This window comes from Helianthus annuus, chromosome 3, assembly GCF_002127325.2.
Source record: "Helianthus annuus cultivar XRQ/B chromosome 3, HanXRQr2.0-SUNRISE, whole genome shotgun sequence".
Taxonomy (NCBI): Eukaryota; Viridiplantae; Streptophyta; class Magnoliopsida; order Asterales; family Asteraceae; genus Helianthus; species Helianthus annuus.
Genome location: NC_035435.2, coordinates 171758595 through 171781337, shown reverse-complemented (window position 1 = coordinate 171781337; position 22743 = coordinate 171758595). Strand labels below are relative to the sequence as shown.

Here is a 22743-nt window from a genome sequence, read left to right as displayed (position 1 = left end):
ATTTTGTTATACAAGTTTTATCAAACTTGATCCATGATATCTTAAGTACAATATTCGATTATAAAGTTAATGTGATTCGTATACAAGGAGAGCATTTACACATACATAAAAATCACCAAGAACATACAATATAGAGGTGGCAATCTTGACCCAAAGGCTTTCAAGTGGGTTAGTTTGGGTTGCTTTTAAAATTATATGGGCTAGTTTGGGTAAGATATTTTAACTAAACGGGTCACAACGTGTCGATTGAAATTCCATCTTGTTATTTTCGAGTCAAAGCGGGTCGACAACTTTAAAGAAATGGGTCGATGCGGGTTAGCACCTTAAAGAAACGGGCCGGATTTCGGATCAGAATGGGTTTCGGGCCGGCACAAGTATCCACACAAGACGGGTTACGGCACGAAATAGGTGTTGGATCGGAACGGTTTTAGTTCGAATTGAGTTTCGGACCGAGACGGGTTTTGGCATGTGGCGGGTTTTGGATCAGAACGGGTCAGTTCGGATCGGGTTCGGGCCGACATGGGTTTCCGCACGGGACGGGTTTCGGATTGCAACGGGTTTTAGGCCGACACGGGTTTCCGCACGGGACGGGATCGACCACCACCCTACGATCCATCAACATGTTTTAAGCGTGAACATTCAAGTGTCCATTGGCATAACACATCTTCATATGTATATGTTAAAAAATGGATGTACCTCTACTGATATTGTACCATATTTGAAGCCATTGACATTTCACTGTAATCCTGATAATTACTATAATTAGTAATTTAGCATACCATAGTCGATACAAACACCAAAAGTTTCCAAGACTATCTGATGCTTTATGCAATGAATTAGGTTGCAATCCCATGTATTACACGTTGATAAATGTAATATTATATAATATAATGGTTCGAAAGGCATATCTGTTTGCAACAGATCCTCAACAAACCGATCTTTTAAACCAAACCTGTTCCGGTCGACCGGTTATCACAGTTGATAAAGATAAATAATGGTTTCGGTTTACTTTAGAGGAATCCTTTTATCTATGCTTTTCTCTAACATGTATCAAGATAGATAGTAGACAGTGATCATCATGCAAAATCAGACAACGAGTTATGGCGGTATACGGTTTCGAAACAGCCATCTTTCGTTCACAGTTTCAAGGCTTATTCTCATCTACGGGCCAAGAATTGACTTTTGATTTTAACAGTAGTTAAGTTTGTTAATATATTCAGTTAGGCAGGTTAGTTGGTACATAACCCCTTGATGTACAATCTCTCTTTTTTTAAAGAAAGCAACTTTTAACCAACCCGACCCAAAACCCATTCTGACCCGGACCCGTTTCAACCCGAACCTGTTCCGACCCGAACCAAAACAACCCTTTTTTGTAATTGACCCGTTTTGGCCCGAACCCGTTTTGACCCATGACCCGACCCGAACCAACCCGTTTGCCAGGTATCAAGGTAGATTTGTAACATTCGTTTATAATCTTCAAAACAAGGAGCTATGAACCTTGTCCATCTCTTCCTCGCTCGTGAGATAATCCGATATTTCAAGAAAAAGCTCAATGAGTCAATTCTGAATTCTCATCAATCATGCGTTTTTGAATTATGATCCAGTGCAGACTAGCAATCCTCGTTTGAATTATGATCAAGCTATGATATACACATTGTTATATAAAAATGGAACTAGCTTTCACAAACTAGCAACATATCATTTAACTACAACAAACAAAAATGTATAAGCATTGTGAATTCACTAAATGGACAATGTTTAGTGACCACACACATGTAAAACCACACATCTAGGAACCAAACACATAACAACCAAATAGAATTTTAGCAGGTTAGTGTACAAACTTCAATTATTTAAAGGCTTAAACATATTGCAAGGGTCTAAACTTCATTTATTTATAAACTACAAAACCCAGTCATCTTATTGTGACTTTATCAGAATTCAGAGATGAATACCTTTTCCTCATGTCAAGCATTCTACATTTTGCAAGTTAAAATCTTCATTGTTCATCCCACAATTACCGTCTCAGTTACTCTCCCAGGCGCACAACCTAGGATCGTCCAATAATTCTTTTGGAACTAGCTTATTGAACAACTTAAGCATACTTCTATCTAGTAAACCAGCTGCGATATGATCAATAAATAACGATAAAGTCGAAGCATCAAGTGAGTAACCTCTATCATCCATTTCCTGTAAAAGCATCTCTACATCATCATAATGCTTGTTCTTTAGACATCCTTGGAGAAAAACACAGTAAGTAATATTATTTGGCGGGCACCCACTCTCTTCCATTTTGAGAAACAACAACTTTGCTTCCCCCAATTGACCTTCCCGACAAAAACCACTGATCATCACGTTATATGTACGAACATCAGGTTGCAAGCCTTTATCAATTAGACCTTGGAAAAGAATCCTCGCAACTTCGACTTTCCCATTTTTGCCTGCACCATCAATGAGAATGTTGTACACTGCAATATGAGAATTAAGCTTGCTGTTACCCACCAAATAAAACAAAGAAAGCGCATCCTCTACTAGATGGTTGTTGCAAAGGCCATCTAAAACTATTCCATAAGTGCATTGGTCTGGGATTTGGCCTTGTGCATGCATCTCATCAAAGAGTCTGCGCGCAGCTACACAACGCCCAACCTGAAAAAATCCTTGTATCATGGTGCTGTAAGTGACTACATCGGGTTTTAAACCTTTTACAGTCATTTCATGAAACACTTGCTCAGCCTTCTCAATATTCAGATTCTTGCAATACCCATTCAATAAACTACTGTAAGTAACAACATCAGGAACGAGACCTCTAAGTGTCATTGAATCAAAAATTGTTTTTGCTTTGATCATTTCACCTCGTAGACAGTAACCATCAATAAGTGCGTTGTATGTCACTATGTTTGGAACCTTACCTCTCTCAATCATGATGTTTATAACAGCCTCAGCTTCTTCTACTTTACCTTCCTTGCAAAAAGCATCAACTAATACATTAAAGGTTTGCACATCCGGAGAAATGTTCTCATCCTCCATTTCTTTTAGCATCTTTGAGGCCTCATCCCAACGACCTAACTTACAGAGACCACAGATTAAAGAGGTGTATGTGATGACATTTGGTAAAATTCCTTTTTCAAATACCATTTCTTTAAAGAGCTTGAAAGCATCATCCATCATTTTATCCTTGCAAAGACTATCAATGATGGTGCTATATGTAACAATACTAGGCTTGCAGTTTTTTTGTTCCATTAGCCTAAGCAAAGCAAGTGCTGTAACGTTATTACCGAACTTGCAAAGCCCTTTAATCATTGTGTTATACATAACCACATCAGGTTCACAAAGTTTTTGTTTGATGAGCTTCTTGAAGAACATCTCTGCTTCAAGAATCCTATCTTCTAGGACGAGTCCATCTAAGAGCACACTAAATATGTACACATCGGGTGGAATAGCTCGCCTAAAGCAGCTTCCTAGGACTGCAAAACCATCTTTGGTGCGATTCAACTGACAACAACACTTGATTGCAATGCTCAATGTGTATTTATCAAGAGGGACACCAAGGGAACACATTTGTTTAAAAAGATCAAGTGCATAAGAAAAATGTTTCATTTTGGTAACAACATTCAACAACTGAGTAAACTTAACAACAGATGGCAAAGGGTGTCTGTGTGACATTTCATCGAACAGGTTCAGGGCATCATTTAAGTTGGTAATTTTATCAAACATAGATCGATTTGAGGAAACATTGCGAGTATCGGAATGTAAACCTATGTGGAAAGATGAGAAAGGGGTTTCGGAATGAAGAAGGAAGGAATTGGTGGTGAAATTACCTCTGAATTTGATGAAAGCTATGCGATTCATCATCTTCGGCAGCAAACAGAGTAGAAGCCTTCAACCTATCTATGAAATGTTACAAAGCATGTTGTAGTTTAAGGGGGTGTTTGGACCTGCATTCTTGATGGGATTTGTTCCATTGTTTTCTCAGTAGATCTTTGCTTGTTATTATTTAGAGAAAAATGCCCGGATAGTCTATGTGGTTTCGTCTTTTTTCACCTATAGTCCCTATCTTTCTAAAACTACTTGAATAGTCTCCAAGTTTTTTACTTTTGTTCTCGGATAGTCCCTGGGTCTAACTTCAGTTACTTTTCTCAGTTAAGTTAAGTGGGTGTTGAAATGACCAAAATACCCTTTCCTTAAAAGGCCAAACCATAGGGACTATCCGGGCACCTTCTTCATTTTTATTTATAAAATCCCCCACACCCACCCTTCTTCTCCACCTGTTGGATCTTCTCCATAGTTGTTTCATCTCCGGTGCCGACACCTTATCGGTGTTCAGACGCCGTCTTTTCACCACCATCTTTTACCATTGTTCAGGCGGGACACCAACACCATCTTTTAATTAGTCCAAAACTAACAATATTTGATCCGAAACAGATCAAATCAACTTGAAACTCTCTGAAAATCAATCGAAATCGGTTCGAAAAGCACATACGACACGTCAAAATTTGTCTTAAATCAACCGAATTTGTCCGAAATTCAAACGAAACAATCTGAAACTAGATCGAAATACGAATCGACACCAGCTTCTTTCAGCAACTCAGATTCAGATCAGTTCGTTCAAATATAGTTGTTCAATAAGTATGTAAACAGATTAAAATTGTCTTATAATTTTTGAAATCTCAAAACTTCGATCAAAAACACTGATTCACACAGAAACTTGAACAAATTTGATCCGATACAAACCGAATTAGTCCGAAACTCTTAATCGACAAACCGAAACAGTTCGAAAATCACCGAAACTCATTCAAATCAGTCCTAGACACGTTAAAAATCAATCGAAACTCATTCGATTTCACCGAAACAAAGTTCACTGATTATGTTCGAAAATTATGTAGAAACAACTTAGATTCGATTGTTTGAATGAAACAGTGATGTGTTTCAGATCTGAATTGTATATCAAATCTGAATGAAATCAGTTTGAATGAAACCGCCGCGACCCGCCGCCACTCACCAACCTCCGCCATTTCTCTCCCTCTCCTCGGTCTCTCTCTCTCTCTTCCTCTCTGTCTCTCTGGTTCCGCAGCCATCGCTCACCACCACCGGACGGTGGTGGTCCGTTTTGTCGACGAGGGGAGGTGTTTGGGGGTGTCTTGCCGGCCGATTAACTAGTTAGACCCGTCACCGGAGTCCAGTCGGACTCCCTTGTGCTCGTCGGTAGGGAAAACAAGAGGCAGGGGGTGTTTGGTAGTGGATTTAAAGAGAAGCAGGGTGTGGGTATTAGGGTTTCTTAATGTTGAAGATGAAGGGTGGATGGGTTTTATAAAGAGAAGGTGCCCGGATAGTCCTTATGGTTTGGCCTTTTAAGGAAAGGGTATTTTGGTCATTTCAACACCCACTTAACTGAGAAAAGTAACTGAAGTTAGACCCAGGGACTATCCGAGAACAAAAATCGAAAACTTGGGGACTATTCAAGTAGTTTTAGAAAGATCGGGACTATAGGTGAAAAAAGGCGAAACCACAGGGACTATCTGGGCATTTTTCTCTATTATTTATGAATAATTGATTATTATTCGTTTTCATTCATTTAACATTTGTAGTTATGAATCACCAGCATTTTAGTTTCTTGATTAATGGGAGTGTTCTGGGAACGTGTTTGTGTGAGAGAGATATGAAGTTTTTATTTTTTACTTTTGTACAAAATAGCTACTGAATTAGACTTTTTTTATAAAATAGCCCATAGAGAGGTAAAATGACAAGAATATCCTCATGTGTAAGGCACATGACCATATTTAACCAAAAAATCTAACTGGGTTTAGCCTAAAGGAGATAACGTGCAGGATTTTGAAACGCTAAGGAAAAAACTCTAAAAATTTAAAGGTAAAGGACACCACCTGTAATTTGATACAAACATAAATCACAAAACTTGTAATTTACTCAATAAACTAGGTTAGGCATAAAGGGTATAACGTGAAGCATTTTGAAACATAACGTATAAAAATCATCAATTTTAAACACAAAGGACACTGCTTGAAAAATGGTATAAAGATAAAGGATAAAAGTTGTAATTCACTCTAATACATATTTTGTTAAATAATAGTCGTGAAAATAATGAAATAATAAAAAAAACTCGAGTAATTGCATTAATAATCTTTTAAATATTAAAAGAATTTTGTAATTATCAAAAACAGTCCCTGAGGTATATAATGACCTAATTACCCTTACACTTAACTGTAAAAAAGTAACAAAGTTAGTGTCAGGGGCCAAAATTGTTATAAAATGCAAACTCGTGATCTGATATGTTAAACAATTCTTTTTTGGGCTGAGATGGTTAAACTGGCTAAACCACATGGGCCAAAACAGTAATTTACTCTTATCAGCGGATGGTGTGAGATTAAGCCTATTTTTGTGTTGGATTTAAAAGATTTAGCAGACTTACATAACCACAATCGTGAGCATGGGCGAAGCATTGAAGGGGCCGGGAGGGGCGCCCGACCCCCCGAACTTTTTGCTCAGTAGTGTTATATATGTACGTTTCGTATAAATTTTTTTAGGTATATACGTTTTCGACCCCCCGGTTTTATACAAAAAATAAAATTTAGGCATATACTTTTAGGTCCGGTGACTTCCGACCCCCCGGGAGAAATTTTCAAGCTTCGCCACTGATCGTGAGTCGAAGAACTGGAAAACGCTGGTAAATTTGATCATTCAAACAACAATCTGGAGTATATGGAAATGCCGAAACTGTGTGATTTTTTTACCAAAAACGGATCATCGTGGCAAACTTAATTGAGAAAGTTAAAGCTATTGCCTTCTTATGGTTCCGGAGCAGAACAAAATGGCACGATCTCACCTGGGAAACATGGATTTCTTTTGATTTAGCATGCTTGGGTTTGTAATTTATATTTTGGTTGCTCTACGTTTTTGGTGGTCTGGTTAACAGGATGCTAGCCTGCTCACTTTTTGGTGTATAAAATCTTTTTGGTGGCCTTTCAAAAATAAAGTTTAAATAACTTGTGTTTGTGTCAATGAGGTAGTGCTAGAGTGGGTGGGGAAAGAATTGGTGTTCCTTATGACCCAGGTTCGATTCTCACTCTCATTATTTTCTGCGGCGTCCAGGTGAAGAGCGAATACGGGTGGCACCGGTTCGACTTGGATGAGAGGCGAGGTTTTACTGATTATTCAATTGTCGTGCCTTCGGGTGGGTGAAGGTCGGGTTTCCGTGCATCTGGGGAGAGCCAAGAGGCTGGCGGCGGTCGAGGAGTCGACCTTGGCCATATCGCCCAGTGTCACGATGGTTGGCACGTCGTTCCTTGTCGTTAAAAAAAACTTGTGGTCGTTAATTATACTAATTGTTGGCATTATACAAGTAACAAAACGAGCACGTTAGTACTTAGTATCGACCAAACAACCTTAGTATTGGTATCAATATTCGTTTCTATTGTTTCTGATTGATTTAAAACACGTCTCCATGTCACGACTTTAACTTTTTTTTGTTTCTTTTTCGATTTTTATAGCGAGTACTGGTACCATAACGAACCGAACCGATACCCACCAAATTCATGTCGCGTAGATTTTTATTATTATAACTAATTTTCAGTATATTTAGTTTTTTTTTTATAAATTTTAATATACGAAGTTTTATAAAATTAAGAGTTTGTCGATGCGACATGCCTATTTTATCTACGTCTCAATATAACTTTTTTCCCGAAACCGTGTTGTGAGGCTGACGGGTCGAATAAATGTAATTTTATATATTAAATAATAATAAGTTATATCTTTATGAACCCCGTATATTGTACGGGTTAAATAAATGTCATTTTATACATCAAATAATAAAAAATATTATCTTTAAAAATCATGTGTATTACACAGATTAAATAAATGTAATTTTGTATACTAAATACTAAAAACGTCGTATCTTTAAAAAACTCGTGTATAATCGGGTTGAATAAATCTATCAAATAATAAAAATATTACATCCAAACGTCGTATCTTTAAAAAAAACCCGTGTATAGTCAGTCGGATTGAAAAAACTACCAAATAATAAAAAAAAATTTGTATCTTTAAAAACCTCGTGTATCACACGTGTTGAATAAATCTAATTTACGTAGCAAATGATAAAAAGTTATATCTTTAAAAACTTTGTGTAAATGTAACTTTGTATAGTAAATAATAAAGAAAGTTATATTTTTAAAAACCATGCGTTGAATTAAAGAAAGGAATATTGGATTTTAACAATCCCAACTATTCGTTGTTGGCCGCTAACAGTTCCAATTTCAAAAATAACCACTGGCTGTCCTAACTATTAACATATTGGCTTCCAATGGACCTTGACTAACAGAACCCTAATGTTGTTAGCCTTTGATCACCGGAAAAACGATCATATCCATCTGCAGTAGCCATGATGCCTATACACCAATTCATGAGAAAACCCAATAATTTGAGAAAACCTCTCTTGTGGGAATCGAAAATCTATACATAAAAGGTAACTTATAATGCTCAATTTGAAACACTAACATTCATCCTAATCCGTTAAGTAAATAAAAAATAGAGTTGTATACAGAGATGGATTTATAGACCCAAAAGCTCTATATATTCTCTTCCAGTCAAAACGAATTGAAGAAATTAAAGAAACAAAGTACATTATGTTTTGGTGTTGAAGCATGACTATGAATTTGAAAGGTAAATTAATCTCTATCTTTACAAACAATTAAACGTTAATATATTTTTTTATCTCTGCTGGTGACACGATGATACTCCAGTGATCTAATATCCACAAAGTTTTTTTTAATGGGTGTGGGGAAACAAACTTTGCCATTATAGAAATGTAAAGGTTCACGTGATCCTTAGTTTCTTGTAAATGCAGCTTATGAACATATATAAAAAAAAGTTATATTTTTAATAAATTAGGACAACATTTAATATTAATTTATTATTTATATATTTAATATAAGATAAGTTGGAAAGAGAGGTATTTGTTTTAAAAATATATTAAATTAACAATTTAGATTTGAGGATAATATTTTATTAAAGTATGATAAGATTTAATATTAATTTGTTATTTAATTATTTAGTTAATATAAGATAAATATAAATTTGAGGATACCTTCCATGAATGACACGTGTCCAAATTTTGTTTCTTTTATTATATAGATTTTTATTTAGAGTAAATTATAAAAATCGTCCTTTATGTATCTCACTTATTGCAAACTGTGTCCTTTATCTTCAATAATTACAGAAAACGTACCCGATGTTTGTAAATCCTTGCAAGTTATGTCCACTAGCCCTAACTCAGTTAATTTTTTGTGGTTAAATCTGACCAAAATGACCCCACATGAGGGTATTTTGGTCATTTTACTCTCACGTGGGGTCCATTTAGTCAGATTTAACCACAAAAATACCCTCATGTGGGGTCCATTTGTTCAGATTTAACTATAAAAATTAACTGAGTTATGGTTAAATGACATAACTTGCAATGGGTTTGCAAACATCGAGTACGTTTTCTGTAATTATTGAAGAGAAAGGACACAATTTGCAATAAGTGACATATATAAAAGACGATTTTTGTAATTTACTCTTTTATTTAAAAAAAATAAAAAAAACATAATTTCAATAAAATAATTATAAGATTACAAACTACTTAAAAATAAAAAAAAACTACAAAGTTACTTAATAAAACTACAAACTTAAAAATAAAAATAAAAATAAAAACCTACTAAAAAATTACATATATTTTGCTCGGATATTTTGCTTGGGTTTAGGGTATGTTTTGGGTTCGCGAAAAAATGGTGGTGAGGGATAGTATCCAAAAAACCCGGGAAGCGGTGGTGGCGTTGTCGAATGAGGGGAGGTTGTGGTGGTAGGTGGCATAGGACAATACCCAATCTCACCCGTTCACAGGTCTATTCGGTATCAATTTGCTCGTTGTTTGCTAATTTACCACAAAACGGATTGTTGGGGTCCCACGCGTTTTGATTGTTGGGAAACATTGTGTGAGTATGATAGAATGTATAAAATTTATGGAGAATAGATTGTAGAAATGGTATGGTTTGAGTAAAAATGGTAGGATATATATAGTGTGAAATTTTAAAAATAAAAGTTTTGTAAATTGCCAAAATCGTCCCTGAGGTTTGGGTATGTTTGTCAATTTCATACAAAACAAATTTTTTGTACCATATAGTCCTTCACTTTTGAGATATTTTGCCATTTTCATCCAAACGTCTGACTTTTTTTTTGTTGCCAAAATCGTCCCTGAGATTTGATATTTTTTTGTCATTTTCATCCAAATGTTTGATAGAAAAAATAAAGCAAATTAGATGTTTGGATGAAAATGACAAAAAAATCTCAGAAGTGAAGGACGATATTGTACAAAAAAAGTTGTTTTGGATGAAAATGGCAAACATGCCCAAACCTCAGGGACGATTTTAGCAATTTACTCTAAAAGTTATTTTTTTTTAAAATATTACGGTTATCAAATGGTAAAGTGAATGGGGACCGCCAAAAAAGAGCCCTTGGCGCTCGTTACCATGCTATCGGATGATCAATGCCCCCCCTATTGGTAGACGGAAAATGGGGGAGGAGCGCTAAGGGATGCCATCGAGGGTGATGTGGCCAGGGGCGGTACACCACACCCCCCGATCTAAGTAGTAATGTACAAGTAAACCGAAGCACAAACGTAAATGTTATCAAAGTGACCCCACATTTAGTTTTTTTTTTTTTTAAAGTAGCGGCGTATACTATTTTTATAGATAATGTTATGAATATACCGTTGTAACGTGTTAATTTTTATGCACATATAAATTTCATTGGAATGGAGTTTTATTTGCAAATACTTGTAACTTGCAAGTATTTGTTTGTTATGGTTTTTGGTCGATGTAAAACACGTTGTGGCATCCTTTGGGGCTTGTCGCGACTTTATTTTTAAGTTTTATTTTCCGGTTGCTATATCGAGTGTCTGTATCGTATCAATACCGTAATGAAGCGAATTGAATGGATTCCTACCATTAACGTTATTTATAACATTGTGTAAGGTCACTGATTGCCTTAGAAAGGTTATACGCTTGCAAAATATGTTGACCAGTTTATCTACGCTGAACAAATGTATATGTTGACACTTTACCGGTTCCCCCTCTCGTAACGGGGTCCAATTTGCACTACCAAATCGGTTTCAACCAGACCCAAACTGCCAATTCGTTCGTAGCAGTACCTTTAATTTATGTGTTTGGTTATCAATACATGAAGATTTGGCTTGCTACAATATTATCAAACCGGTAGTAAAATATCAAAAGTTAACCTTTAGGAAGTGACTAGATTTTAGAACCAAACACATGAACACCAAATAGAATTTGGTAGAGATTTTCTGCTTTCCACATTTTACAAGTTTTAATCTTCATTTTTCCTCTAAACAATTACTATCTCAGTTTCACTCCCAGTCGCACAAGCTAGGATCGTTCAGTAGTTCTTTTGGCACAAGCTTACCTAACAACTTAAGCATACTTCTATCTAGTAAACCAGCTGCGATATGATCTATAAATAACGATAAAGTCGAAGCATCAAGTGAGTAACCTCTATCATCCATTTCCTGTAAAAGCATCTCAACATCATCATAGTGCCTGTTCTTTAGATATCCTTGGAGTAAAACACGGTAAGTAACATTATTTGGTGGGCAGCCACTCTCTTCCATTTTAAGAAACAACGACTTTGATTCCGCCAATAGACCTTGCCTACAAAAACCACTAATCATCACAGTATAGGTATGAACATTAGGTTGCAAGCCTTTATCAATTAGGTCATAGAAAAGATTCCTTGCAATATCCACTTTCCCATATTTTCCTGCACCATTGATGAGGATATTGTACACAACAATATCAGAATTGAGCTTGCTGTTACCCACCAAATGAAACAAAGAGAGCGCATCCTCTACTAGATGGTTGTTGCAAAGACCCTCTAGAACTATTCGATAAGTACACTGGTCTGGAATTCGGCCTTGTGCATGCATCTCATTAAAGAGTCTGCGCGCAGCTACACAACGCCCAACCTGAAACAATCCTTGTAACATGGTGCTGTAAGTGACCACATCGGGTTTTAAACCTTGTCCGGACATTTGACGAAACATTTGCATAGCCCCTTCTATATTCCGATTCTTACAATACCCGTTCAGCAAACTATTGTAAGTGACAAGATTAGGGACGAGACCTCTAGGTCTCAGTGAATCAAAAATTGTTTTTGCTTTGATCATTTCCCCTCGCAGACAGTAGCCATCAATAAGTGAGCTATATGTCACTATGTTTGGAAACTCACCTCTCTCAATCATGATGTTGATAACAGCCTCAGCTTCTTTTATTTTACCTTCCTTGCAAAATGCATCAACTAATGCAGTAAAGGTTTTCACATTTGGAGAAATGTTCTCATCCTCCATTTCTTTTAGCATCTTTGAGGCCTCATCCCAACAACCAAACTTACAAAGACCACAAATTAAAGAGTTGTAGGTGATGACGTTTGGTAGAATACCTTTGTCAGATACCATCTCTTTAAAGAGCTTGAAAGCATCATCAATCATTTTATCCTTGCAAAGACTATCAATGATGGTGCTATATGTAACAATACTAGGCTTGCAGTTTTTTTGCTCCATCAGCCTAAGCAAAGCAAGTGATGTAACGTTATTACCGAACTTGCAAAGCCCTTTAATCATTGTGTTATACATAACCACATCAGGTTCACAAAGTTTTTGTTTGATGAGCTTCTTGAATAACATCTCTGCTTCAAGAATCCTATCTTCAAGGACGAGTCCGTCTAAGAGTGCATTAAATATGAAGACATTGGGTGGAATAGCTCGCCTAAAGCAGCATCCTAGGAGTGCAAAGCCGTCTTTGGTGCGATTCAACTGACAACAACACTTGATTGCAATGCTCATAGTGTAATTACTAACAGGGACACCAAGGGAACACATTTGTTTGAAAAGGTCAAGAGAAGAAGAAAAATGTTTGATTTTAGTCACAGCAGTCAGCAACTGATTAAACTTAACAACAGATGGCAAAGGCTGTCTGTGTGACATTTCATCGAACAGTTCCAAGGCATCATTCAAGTTGGTAATTTTATGAATGAAAGAGGAAACATTGGAGTGAAGGGAAGCTTTGTGAGTAGAGAATTGGAAAGATGAGAGAGAAGGAAGAAGGAAGGAGTTGGTACCTCTGAATTTAATGAAAGCTGAGCGATTCGTCATCGTCTCCGGCAGGGAAACGGAGTTGAAGCTTCAACGACCTAACTATCAAATGGCAGAAAGCATGTTCTTTTTGTATTTCTAAAAAACTCAAAATACACACTCAAATCATGAAAACCTCGTTTACCTACTTCATATTTATGTTTTATAACTTTTTTTTTATGAATGATCAAGAAAGCCCTATCACCCGGATAACGGGATAAGTCGTCCGCGAACACAGACGTTGCTAGTGACCCGACTCACCGCCCAAAGGCACATTGTGGTAAAACATGGTAGACCTAATGGCAAAAGGTCACCCACGTTCGTAAACACAGACGACGCTGGTGACACAACCCACAACCCGAAGGCACGTTGTAGTAAAACCTCTTACTCAACCTGACCTATGGGGTTGCCAATCCACCAGAAGATTTGCCCGATAACTTTTTTTATATGTTTCATGTATTAAGAAAGACTAATAATGAAGCATGTTCTACTAGTTTTAATTATTTTTTAAAACATGTAAAATTATATATACTTTTATAGAAATAAGTTTAGTTTGTCATAAACAGATCACGATTTTATTATCCATTTTTCACTTTTATCTTACATGTGTTATGTTCGCATTTCATGTCGTACTCAATGAGATTTAAACTTTACAAAATTATTTAAAGCTTCATTTTGTGCATTTTATATTTTCATATTATACTAATATTAACATTGAAATTAATTATCTACGTTAATGGACCAATTTGTGCATTTTAATATTAACATTGAAATTAATTCTCTACGTTAATGGACCAATTTGTGCACTTCCTTCCTTATGTTTTAACTAGAACTAGTGTTATACTACAACGGCGCGTTGCGGTGGAAAATCACGGGTCAAGACTTCACGTGTCTGGTAGTAATTTTGGTTACGATAGTGGTGTACATCAGAAAAAAACCATCTATTATCCCGACCATGGTGACCGGAACTACATACAAACATTGTATCATTAATGCATTTGTTAGGTTTAAGTTGCAACAAAGTCATAATAGTTAAATCAATTTATAATTGTTTTTTTAATCTTTAGTTTATAAAGATTTTCTTTTAAAAAGAAAAGATAGATTGAATGGGACTCGCACTTTCATCAATGAGCTCATCCGTTAACCAAATATTTTTGCTCTTCCTTCGGCAAGGATGAATCCGCACAATGCCAACATTTGTTGTTTCACCCATCCTTCGCCACCCTTGTGGCATCTATAATCATCCATAGCCCCCACATTATAGATGCTATAATAGTAACATGCAAAGCTTCTTAGCACATATTACACAAACAAAATCATAAGCATAACAAAAAGAAAAGTAATGAAAATATTATTCCAAAACCATACTTCATACCGGATACACCCTGAATAATTCTCATATGGTTTGTAAGTATTCTCTCAAAAAGTATTTCTATGTAGATTGTACTTCTAATTTATTTATCCTATAATTATGTAATATTTTGATTTTTACTCTAGAAAAGAAAAAGAAACAATTCAACCACATTCTCCTGTCTTTCCTACTAAATTACCTGTTTCTCGTTGTCATCAAATATATAAAGCGTTTAAAAAATCATTTGTACACAATCAAACCAACTTTGTCACATTAAAACGAAATAATGTATATGGATACAAAGATCACTTCGTTCTACTTAAAAAACCAAAAACTTGATCCATAAGATAAGACATACATTTATATTTATATAATATGAAAATGAAAGGTCGGTGGTGACCATCTTTCTATTTTTATAAAATTCACCTTAACTTTTTTTAATTGATAAAACTCTCCTCTCAAATTTCTAACTACAGAAAAACCAACCTTCTATTTTTTAACTTGACAAAAAAACACCCATACTTTCTAACTTCTTTTTAACCTTCAAACTTTTTACAAATAACCCATCCTACCTCTACACTTTACTATAATGTCATAGGTAACCCTCTAACTTCAACTTTCTAAAGTTTCGAGCTTACCCTAAAACTCTTTTCTTACGCTTTTATTTTTATAGACATATCGGTATAAATTCGAGTTCTTCTACGCTTTAACGTAAGTTTTGTTTGAAAATGAGTTGGGTCAATTCTTAAATGTTTTTTATGTACGTTTTGATGTAAACTTTGTTTGAAAATAAATCGGGTCTACGTTTTGATTTGACGGTATAAATTGGAGCTATCATACGTTTTGACGTCAATTTAGTTCGGAAACGAGTCTGGTTGATTGTAATCTATACGTTGTCATTTCACGTATGACGCCACCGCAACGCGCGGCGGGTATAAAATCTAGTATACAATATTATCAAAGGAACAATTACACTTTGGTATCATATACTTCTGCTGCATCCGGCATTTGTTAAGCAGCTACAATAGTTGGTTGGGCGCGCCATGAACCTGTTGTATCCGGCATATGTTAAGCAGCTACAATAGTTGGTTTCACTCGCAAGTGTATCTTAGATTATTCGTTAATAAATCGCACATGTATGTTAAAAATGAAAATCTTTCCGTTGCTGTCATTGACCATAGGCCGTTGTCTTGCTTTTCTTCCACAGTTATTGGCTCCTTCGTTTCAGCACCTTCTCAAAACCAACATTTACATGTAAATAATCACCAAGCAACAACCAACTTTTACGTCGGTACCAATTCATGACACCATCAAATGCAAACTCAAAAATAAAATAAAGAGTTAATTGCCATTTTAGTCCCTGTGGTTTGGCCCATTTTGCTAGTTTAGTCCAAAGGTTTCATTTTTAACATCTGGATCTAAAAATGTTTCATCGTTGCCATTTTGGTCCAACTGACTTAACTCCATCCATATTTGTTAAGTCTGCCAAGGGCATTTTAGTCATTTTAGCCATAAAGGGTTGATAAAAAGAAAAATGAAATGACTAAAATACCCTTGGCAGACTTAACAAATATGGATGGAGTTAAGTCAGTTGGACCAAAATGGCAACGATGAAACATTTTTGGATCCAGATGTTAAAAATGAAAACAGAACTGAAACTTACCTCTGCAGCCTTATCCCTCAACTCAATTTGACTTTCTTCATTTATTATCAAATATAAGGGTGTTAGGAGTGGTGCGGCAAAGGGTGTCGACAAAGGCCTTTGCCGCGCGGCAACACCGCCGTCGAGCCCTTTGCCGCTCGGTTTCTTTGATCAAGCGGTGTAGGCTCGCCGATGCGGGAATCATGAGAGAGAGGGTAGTGTGAGAGATAGAGGGTAGTGTGAGAGATAGAGGGTAGTGTGGGGTGGGGTCCATTCCAAACTCAACCAATCACACTTTTTTCCTTTTTTCTTTTTAAATAGTTTACCACTTTACTAAGTGTCTAAACCATTGCCAACCTTTTGAGCATAGTTTACCACTTTGACATGGCACACTCTCATTGGTTGAATTTTTAGTTTGCCACTCCCAAGTATCTAACCACTCCTAACACCCTAAAGAATCTGTAGATGAAAATCCAGCTAGAAAAATATTGAAGTGCAATACTTTTGAACAAAGCAAGTTTTTTTAATTTCCAATACAAATCAAATCTAGTGTAGATTCATTAGTACCTTTAATTTTATTATTCTGGATTATAAAAACCAATATCAAATGATTCTTCATAAGATGATTTAAAACTACAATCTACAATGACGATTACCGACCTAAGTTTTGATATGGTTCGTGGTAACATCGTTGAGAGCGGAGCAACCGGAAAGAGCCATTGTGAACTCTAGTTCATCCTTCGACATCTCCATCACTGTTTTTACTCCATACTCACCCTTTGTTGTTAAGCCACACACAACCGCTCGCCCAACCTACAATATTAGAAAATATCACCATGTATAATTCTAAGAAAATCGCTAAAACTTTGAGTTTTTTCTCCCATTTGTTGGTAAAATTACCATAACCACTTCGCACCAAGAGCTAAAGCTTTGAATACATCTGTTTCTTGTCATATTCCTCCATCAAATGGAACCTGGTATTCTTCTCTGAACTGAAAGTACCACTTGTAAGCCCTACAAATTTCTTAATCGATGTTGATAATCACAACGTGGTAGGCATAACTGTGCTCGTGACAAGCCCGCTAACTCGTGCCATAACAACTTCAAAACTTTACCTTGTGGCGAATCAAGTCGACCATATGGTTACTTCAAATACACCAACAAAAACCATCATGTCAGACTAAAACAAAGATCAGTGGAGCGATTTGAAGGTCTGATGATGAATAGTTAGAAAGCATACATGTAACCTCATTCTCTCAAAGTTGTTAGAGCAGCATCACATACTCGTTAGATGAGTATATATACCAAACTAATTCACAAATCAAGCACAAATTCTAATAGCTAAACGAAAAAATCGAACCTTATAAAGAACGCAACGGACGGTCACCAAAGGCATTTTCGTAATTCCCAATCTCCCGCCGGCAACTCCTCCATCTCCTCCCTCCACGCCTCTGGCTGGCCATATTCCGGGTTCTGTGACTCACACTGGTCTTTTAGGCTTGGGAATCCTAGAAACCACAGCCGTCACGGTCACCATCAACCACCACCATAGGTGTCCGGTCGGAGACGTGGCCGGTTTTTCCATCACCGCCGCTCCTCTCTCTCTCTGTCCACCGCTGCTCTCTCTACCGTTTGCCGCGTCAAAACCAGCCGACCATCATCACAGCCAAGAGGGTGGCTAGCTGGAGACGACGGCTCCGATCCCTCTCCACCTCTAATCTGTCTCTCTCTCTCTCTCTCTCTTACTCCACTGTCTAAACCCTATTCCTATTCTGTGTTCATACTTCATACAGCAAAAGAAAAGGGATGAGAAGCGGTGGAAACTATGTTTGATATGAAATCCCTAACATGCCCTTTGTTACTGTTCAAAGACTTCAATTATTAATACGTGTATAATTTTGACCGGTCGTACGTTGCGGCAAGGTCGAAACTTAAAATGACTCGAATTTGTACCGTTAAATATCAGATCCGACTTGTTTCCAAACTCGAATTTGTACCGTTAAATATCATTAAACTACAACAAACACAAATGTCTAATGACCAAACACATGAAGACTACATGTCTAAGGACCAAACACAAGCAGACTAAATGGAATGGAATTTGAAGGAGATGTCCTGCTTTCCACATTTTGCAAGTTATAATCTTCATTTTTCATCCCACAATTACTATCTCAGTTTCACTCCCAGTCGCACAACCTAGGATCGTTCAGTAGTTCTTTTGGCACAAGCTTACCTAACAACTTAAGCATACTTCTATCAAGTAAACCAGCTGCGATATGATCTATAAATAACGATAAAGTCGAAGCATCAAGTGAGTAACCTCTATCATCCATTTCCTGTAAAAGCATCTCCACATCATCATAGTGCCTGTTCTTTAGATATCCTTGGAGTAAAACACGGTAAGTAACATCATCTGGTGGGCAGCCACTCTCTTCCATTTTAAGAAACAACAACTTTGCTTCCCCCAATTGACCTTCCCGACAAAAACCACTGATCATCACGTTATATGTACGAACATCAGGTTGCAAGCCTTTATCAATTAGACCTTGGAAAAGAACCCTCGCAATATCCACTTTCCCACATTTTCCTACACCATTGATGAGGATATTGTACACAACAATATCAGAATTAAGCTTGCTATCACCCATCAAATGAAACAAAGAGAGAGCCTCTTCTACTTGATGATTGTTGCAAAGGCCCTCTAAAACTATTCGATAAGTGTATTGGTCTGGGTTTTGGCCTTGTGCATGCATCTCATCAAAGAGTTTGCGTGCATCTACAAAACGCCCAACCCGAAAGAATCCTTGTATCATGGTGTTGTAAGTGACTACATTGGGTTTTAAACCTTTTCCAGTCATTTCATGAAACATTTGCACAGCCTTCTCAATATTCAGATTCTTGCAATACCCATTCAATAAACTGTTGTAAGTAACAACACCAGGAACGAGGCCTCTAAGTGTAATGGAATAAAAAATCTCCCTTGCTTTAATCATTTCACCTCGCAGACAGTAACCATCAATAAGTGAGTTGTATGTCACTATGTTTGGAACCTTACCTCTGTCAATCATGATGTTGATAATAGCCTCAGCTTCTTCTACTTTACCTTCCTTGCAAAATGCATCAACTAATACGTTAAAGGTATGTACATTTGGAGAAATGTTCTCATCCTCCATTTGTTTTAGCATCTTTGAGGCCTCATCCCAATGACCAAACTTACAAAGACCACATATTAAAGAGGTGTAGGTGATGACATCTGGTAGAATGCTTTTGTTACATACGATCTCTTTAAAGAGCTTGAAAGCATCATCAATCAGTTTATCCTTGCAAAGACTATCAATGATGGTGCTATATGTAAAAATATCAGGCTTGCAGTTTGTTTGTTCCATTAGCCTGAGCAAAGCAAGTGCTGTAACGTTATTACTGAACTTGCAAAGGCCTTTAATCATTGTGTTGTACATAACAACATTAGGTTCACAAAGTTTTTGTTTGATGAGCTTCTTGAATAACATCTCTGCATCAAGAATCCTATCTTCTAGGACGAGTCCGTCAATGAGTGCACTAAATATGTACACATTGGGTGGAATAGCTCGCCTAAAGCAGCTTCCGAGGAGTGCAAAGCCGTCTTTGGTGCGATGCAGCTGACAGCAACACTTGATTGCAATGCTCATAGAATATTCATTAACAGGGACACCAAGAGAACACATTTGGTTGAAAAGATGAAGGGAAGAAGAGAAATGTTTCATTTTGGTAACAAGATGCAACAACTGAGTGAATTTGACAACAGATGGCAAAGGACGTCTCTGTGACATTTCATCGAACAGGTTGAGTGCATGATTCAAGTTGGTGATTTTATGAAGCATGGATCGATTTGTGGAGAAATTAGAGTGAAGAAGGAAGGATGTGGTGATTGAATTACCTCTGAGTTTGATAAGAAGAGAATTTGTGAGATTCATGATCGTCGATTCGTGAGGAAAAAGGAGTTGATGCTTCAAGTTATGAAATGTTGGAAAGCATGTCTGTCCTTGTTGTTGTATTTGTATTTCTTAAAAATCAAAATGGAATCAATATCTTTTTTTTAGCAAAGTGCCTGAATGGTTTATGAGATTTCCTTATGAATCTGGTTATAGGTATTTCAATTTTATTTTTATTTTCATCGAAAATTAAAATCTAGTCAATTTTTTCGGTTAAAATTTAGTTTTGTTTGTCTTTTTTCTTCCTTTTAATAAAAGGTAAAATGGACTTTTAACATTTTATTATAACAAATTATAGAAACCTAACAATTTTGCCATTCATTAAAAGGGAGGAAAAAGATAAAAAAAAATTGGATGTTAACTAAAAATCTGATCAGATTTTGCTAGTGACAACAAAATTGAAACCACATGGACCCAGATTCAAAAAATTTAAGTTTTGAACTAAAGTGACAAAAGTGATCAAACCTTAGGTACATTTTGGGAGTTTACTCATCTTTTTTCTTGTTTCTCATTTATTACTTTTATCGCAAAAAAACAATGGTGAACATTAGACCGTGGGGTATGGTGGGGCTTGGGTTGGGGCATCGGTTGACACGTGTAATTTCAAAACTCAAGTTTCAAATCCACTTTGAAGGGGGTATGGTGGGCGTGGCTTGGCTGGCGTGGCCAAGCCACATCAGCTTTTTTGTTTTTTTAATATATATATATACTAGATTAGTTCCCCGTGTGTTACACGGGTTGAACAATCTATCTATCTACTATAATAAAAGAAACCAACTTTTGGACACGTGTCATTCATCGAAGGCATCCTTAAATCTATACTTATTTTATATTAACTAAATAAATAATAAATCAATATTAAATTTTATCATACTTTAATAAAATATTATAATCAAATATAAATTATTAATTTAATCTAAATTCTAATAAAAGACTAAAAATAATACCACGTGTCAATTCCTCATATTATTCCTCAAGAAAATCAATATTAATAGTTTTAAAATTTAAATTATTGATATTATTATTATTATTATTTAAAACAAAATTTATCTAATAATATACCATAAAAGATTAGTACAAAGAAAATAATAAGTTAATACGTTAATGAACAAAATTTATCTAATAACATACATAAAAGATCGGTACAATAATTTTTTTAATAAGCTAATCAAATATACCTTTTTATATTGATCGGCACAATATTTTTTTTTAATAAGTTAATAAGCTAATCAAATATATATTTTTTATATTAAAAATATGTTGATGTTGATAATTTGTATCATAGATTAAACTAAATAATATTTCATAGGAGATTATCTATAATTAATTAGAATATATTAAACTAAATGATAACTATCCATATAGTACATGGCCTAATATTATGACAAGTGTCTCAAACATGGTTTCTTTTATTATATAGTATAGATATATATATATATATATATATATATATATATATATATAACCAAAAACTACATAAACATACAAAAAAATTATTAAAATAAACATACAAAATAATTATCAAAATAAAAAACTATCATTCTTCGTCGGTTTCGAACCCAGGAATCGTTGAAACATGTTCCACCAAATCAGATCGAAGACTGAGAAGTAATCGCTTACCAACAAATCGTTAGTGGTGTGCCGTTCACGAGCGATGTACCTTCTCCTCCGTTTAGGTTATTGAGTCTCTTCCTCATCGTCTTCGTCTTCCACGATAGCTTTCACCACCGCCGCGATCGTTTGTAGAAATATTTCCGCACCATCGTCAGATGATGATGATGATTCACTATAACTTGAAGAACTCATGGCAAGATTGTGTTTTATGTGTTTGATATTGTGTGAGAAAAATGTTAAATATGGTAAGGTATTTATAAAGGATTTTTTTTAAAGTAGCCCCCAACGGCTAGTTTGAATGGGCCATTCACAGCCCGCCATGTCAGCTTGCTCCCCCGTCCCACGCCTGGCTTGAAAGCCAAGCCCCAAGGGCCACGCCCCAAACCCAAGCCCACCCGGGATGGTGGTTTGGGCGTTTTCCCCCAACCCAAGCCCCATACCCCACGGCCTTATTATTATCCCTAATGAAAAGCATTAAAAATTTAATCCTTTATTTTTTTTCATTTTTAAAATGCTAATTTGAGATTTTTCTATAACTGTTACTTGTTAGTTATATCATACAAAACCAAGGCCTCATATTTATTTCAACTTACAAAACTGATATATTCCTAGATCAAATATTTGTTTTAGTTATTTTTATAAATCTTAACTTGGTTTATTATGTAGATTAACTTAAAAAGTTTATTTTACTAGTATATTGTTTATAAACTTTGAGTTTATAAATAATAAACTTCAAATCTATTTAATTTTATAAATATAAATAAAACTGAAAATATCACTTTAAATTATTTTAGTCAAATATACTTTATTAAAAATAGCCCCTCTAGTTATCAAATGACATGTTATTCAATTTAGCAAGATTTAACAAAAAAAAAAAAGTTAACAAGGTTTAGCCATAATACTCAACATTGTGACAAAGTTTGGCTTTAGTACTCAATATTGTGACAAATTAGAACGTTAATACCTGATTTTGCAA

General features: G+C 35.8%; 3 protein-coding genes across 3 annotated transcripts; all 3 read right to left on the bottom strand.

The window, feature by feature from the left end:
• Nucleotides 1-1821: 1821 nt before the first annotated feature.
• On the bottom strand, nt 1822-3934 carry LOC110930861 (putative pentatricopeptide repeat-containing protein At1g12700, mitochondrial). The gene has a single exon (XM_022174251.2). It carries the CDS (start codon nt 3850-3852, stop codon nt 2026-2028), a length of 1827 nt encoding a protein of 608 aa, XP_022029943.1. The 5' UTR covers nt 3853-3934; the 3' UTR covers nt 1822-2025.
• A 7476-nt stretch (nt 3935-11410) lies between these two features.
• On the bottom strand, nt 11411-12901 carry LOC110932613 (putative pentatricopeptide repeat-containing protein At1g12700, mitochondrial). The gene has a single exon (XM_022175938.1). It carries the CDS (start codon nt 12899-12901, stop codon nt 11411-11413), a length of 1491 nt encoding a protein of 496 aa, XP_022031630.1.
• Nucleotides 12902-15415: 2514 nt separating this feature from the next.
• LOC110930859 (putative pentatricopeptide repeat-containing protein At1g12700, mitochondrial) lies at nt 15416-20218 on the bottom strand. The gene is made up of 4 exons (XM_022174246.2): nt 17543-20218; nt 17083-17328; nt 16843-16995; nt 15416-15771 (listed from the first exon to the last, which is right to left on the bottom strand). The coding sequence occupies exon 1, from the start codon at nt 20133-20135 to the stop codon at nt 18360-18362; it is 1776 nt and encodes a 591-aa protein (XP_022029938.1). The 5' UTR covers nt 20136-20218; the 3' UTR covers nt 15416-15771; nt 16843-16995; nt 17083-17328; nt 17543-18359.
• Nucleotides 20219-22743: the final 2525 nt, after the last annotated feature.

Excerpts from the sequence above, each read along its gene's own strand:
- LOC110932613 (XM_022175938.1), bottom strand. The coding sequence starts at position 12,901 with ATGAGCATTGCAATCAAGTGTTGTTGTCAGTTGAATCGCACCAAAGAC.
- LOC110930859 (XM_022174246.2), bottom strand. The coding sequence starts at position 20,135 with ATGAATCTCACAAATTCTCTTCTTATCAAACTCAGAGGTAATTCAATC.
- LOC110930861 (XM_022174251.2), bottom strand. The coding sequence starts at position 3,852 with ATGATGAATCGCATAGCTTTCATCAAATTCAGAGGTAATTTCACCACC.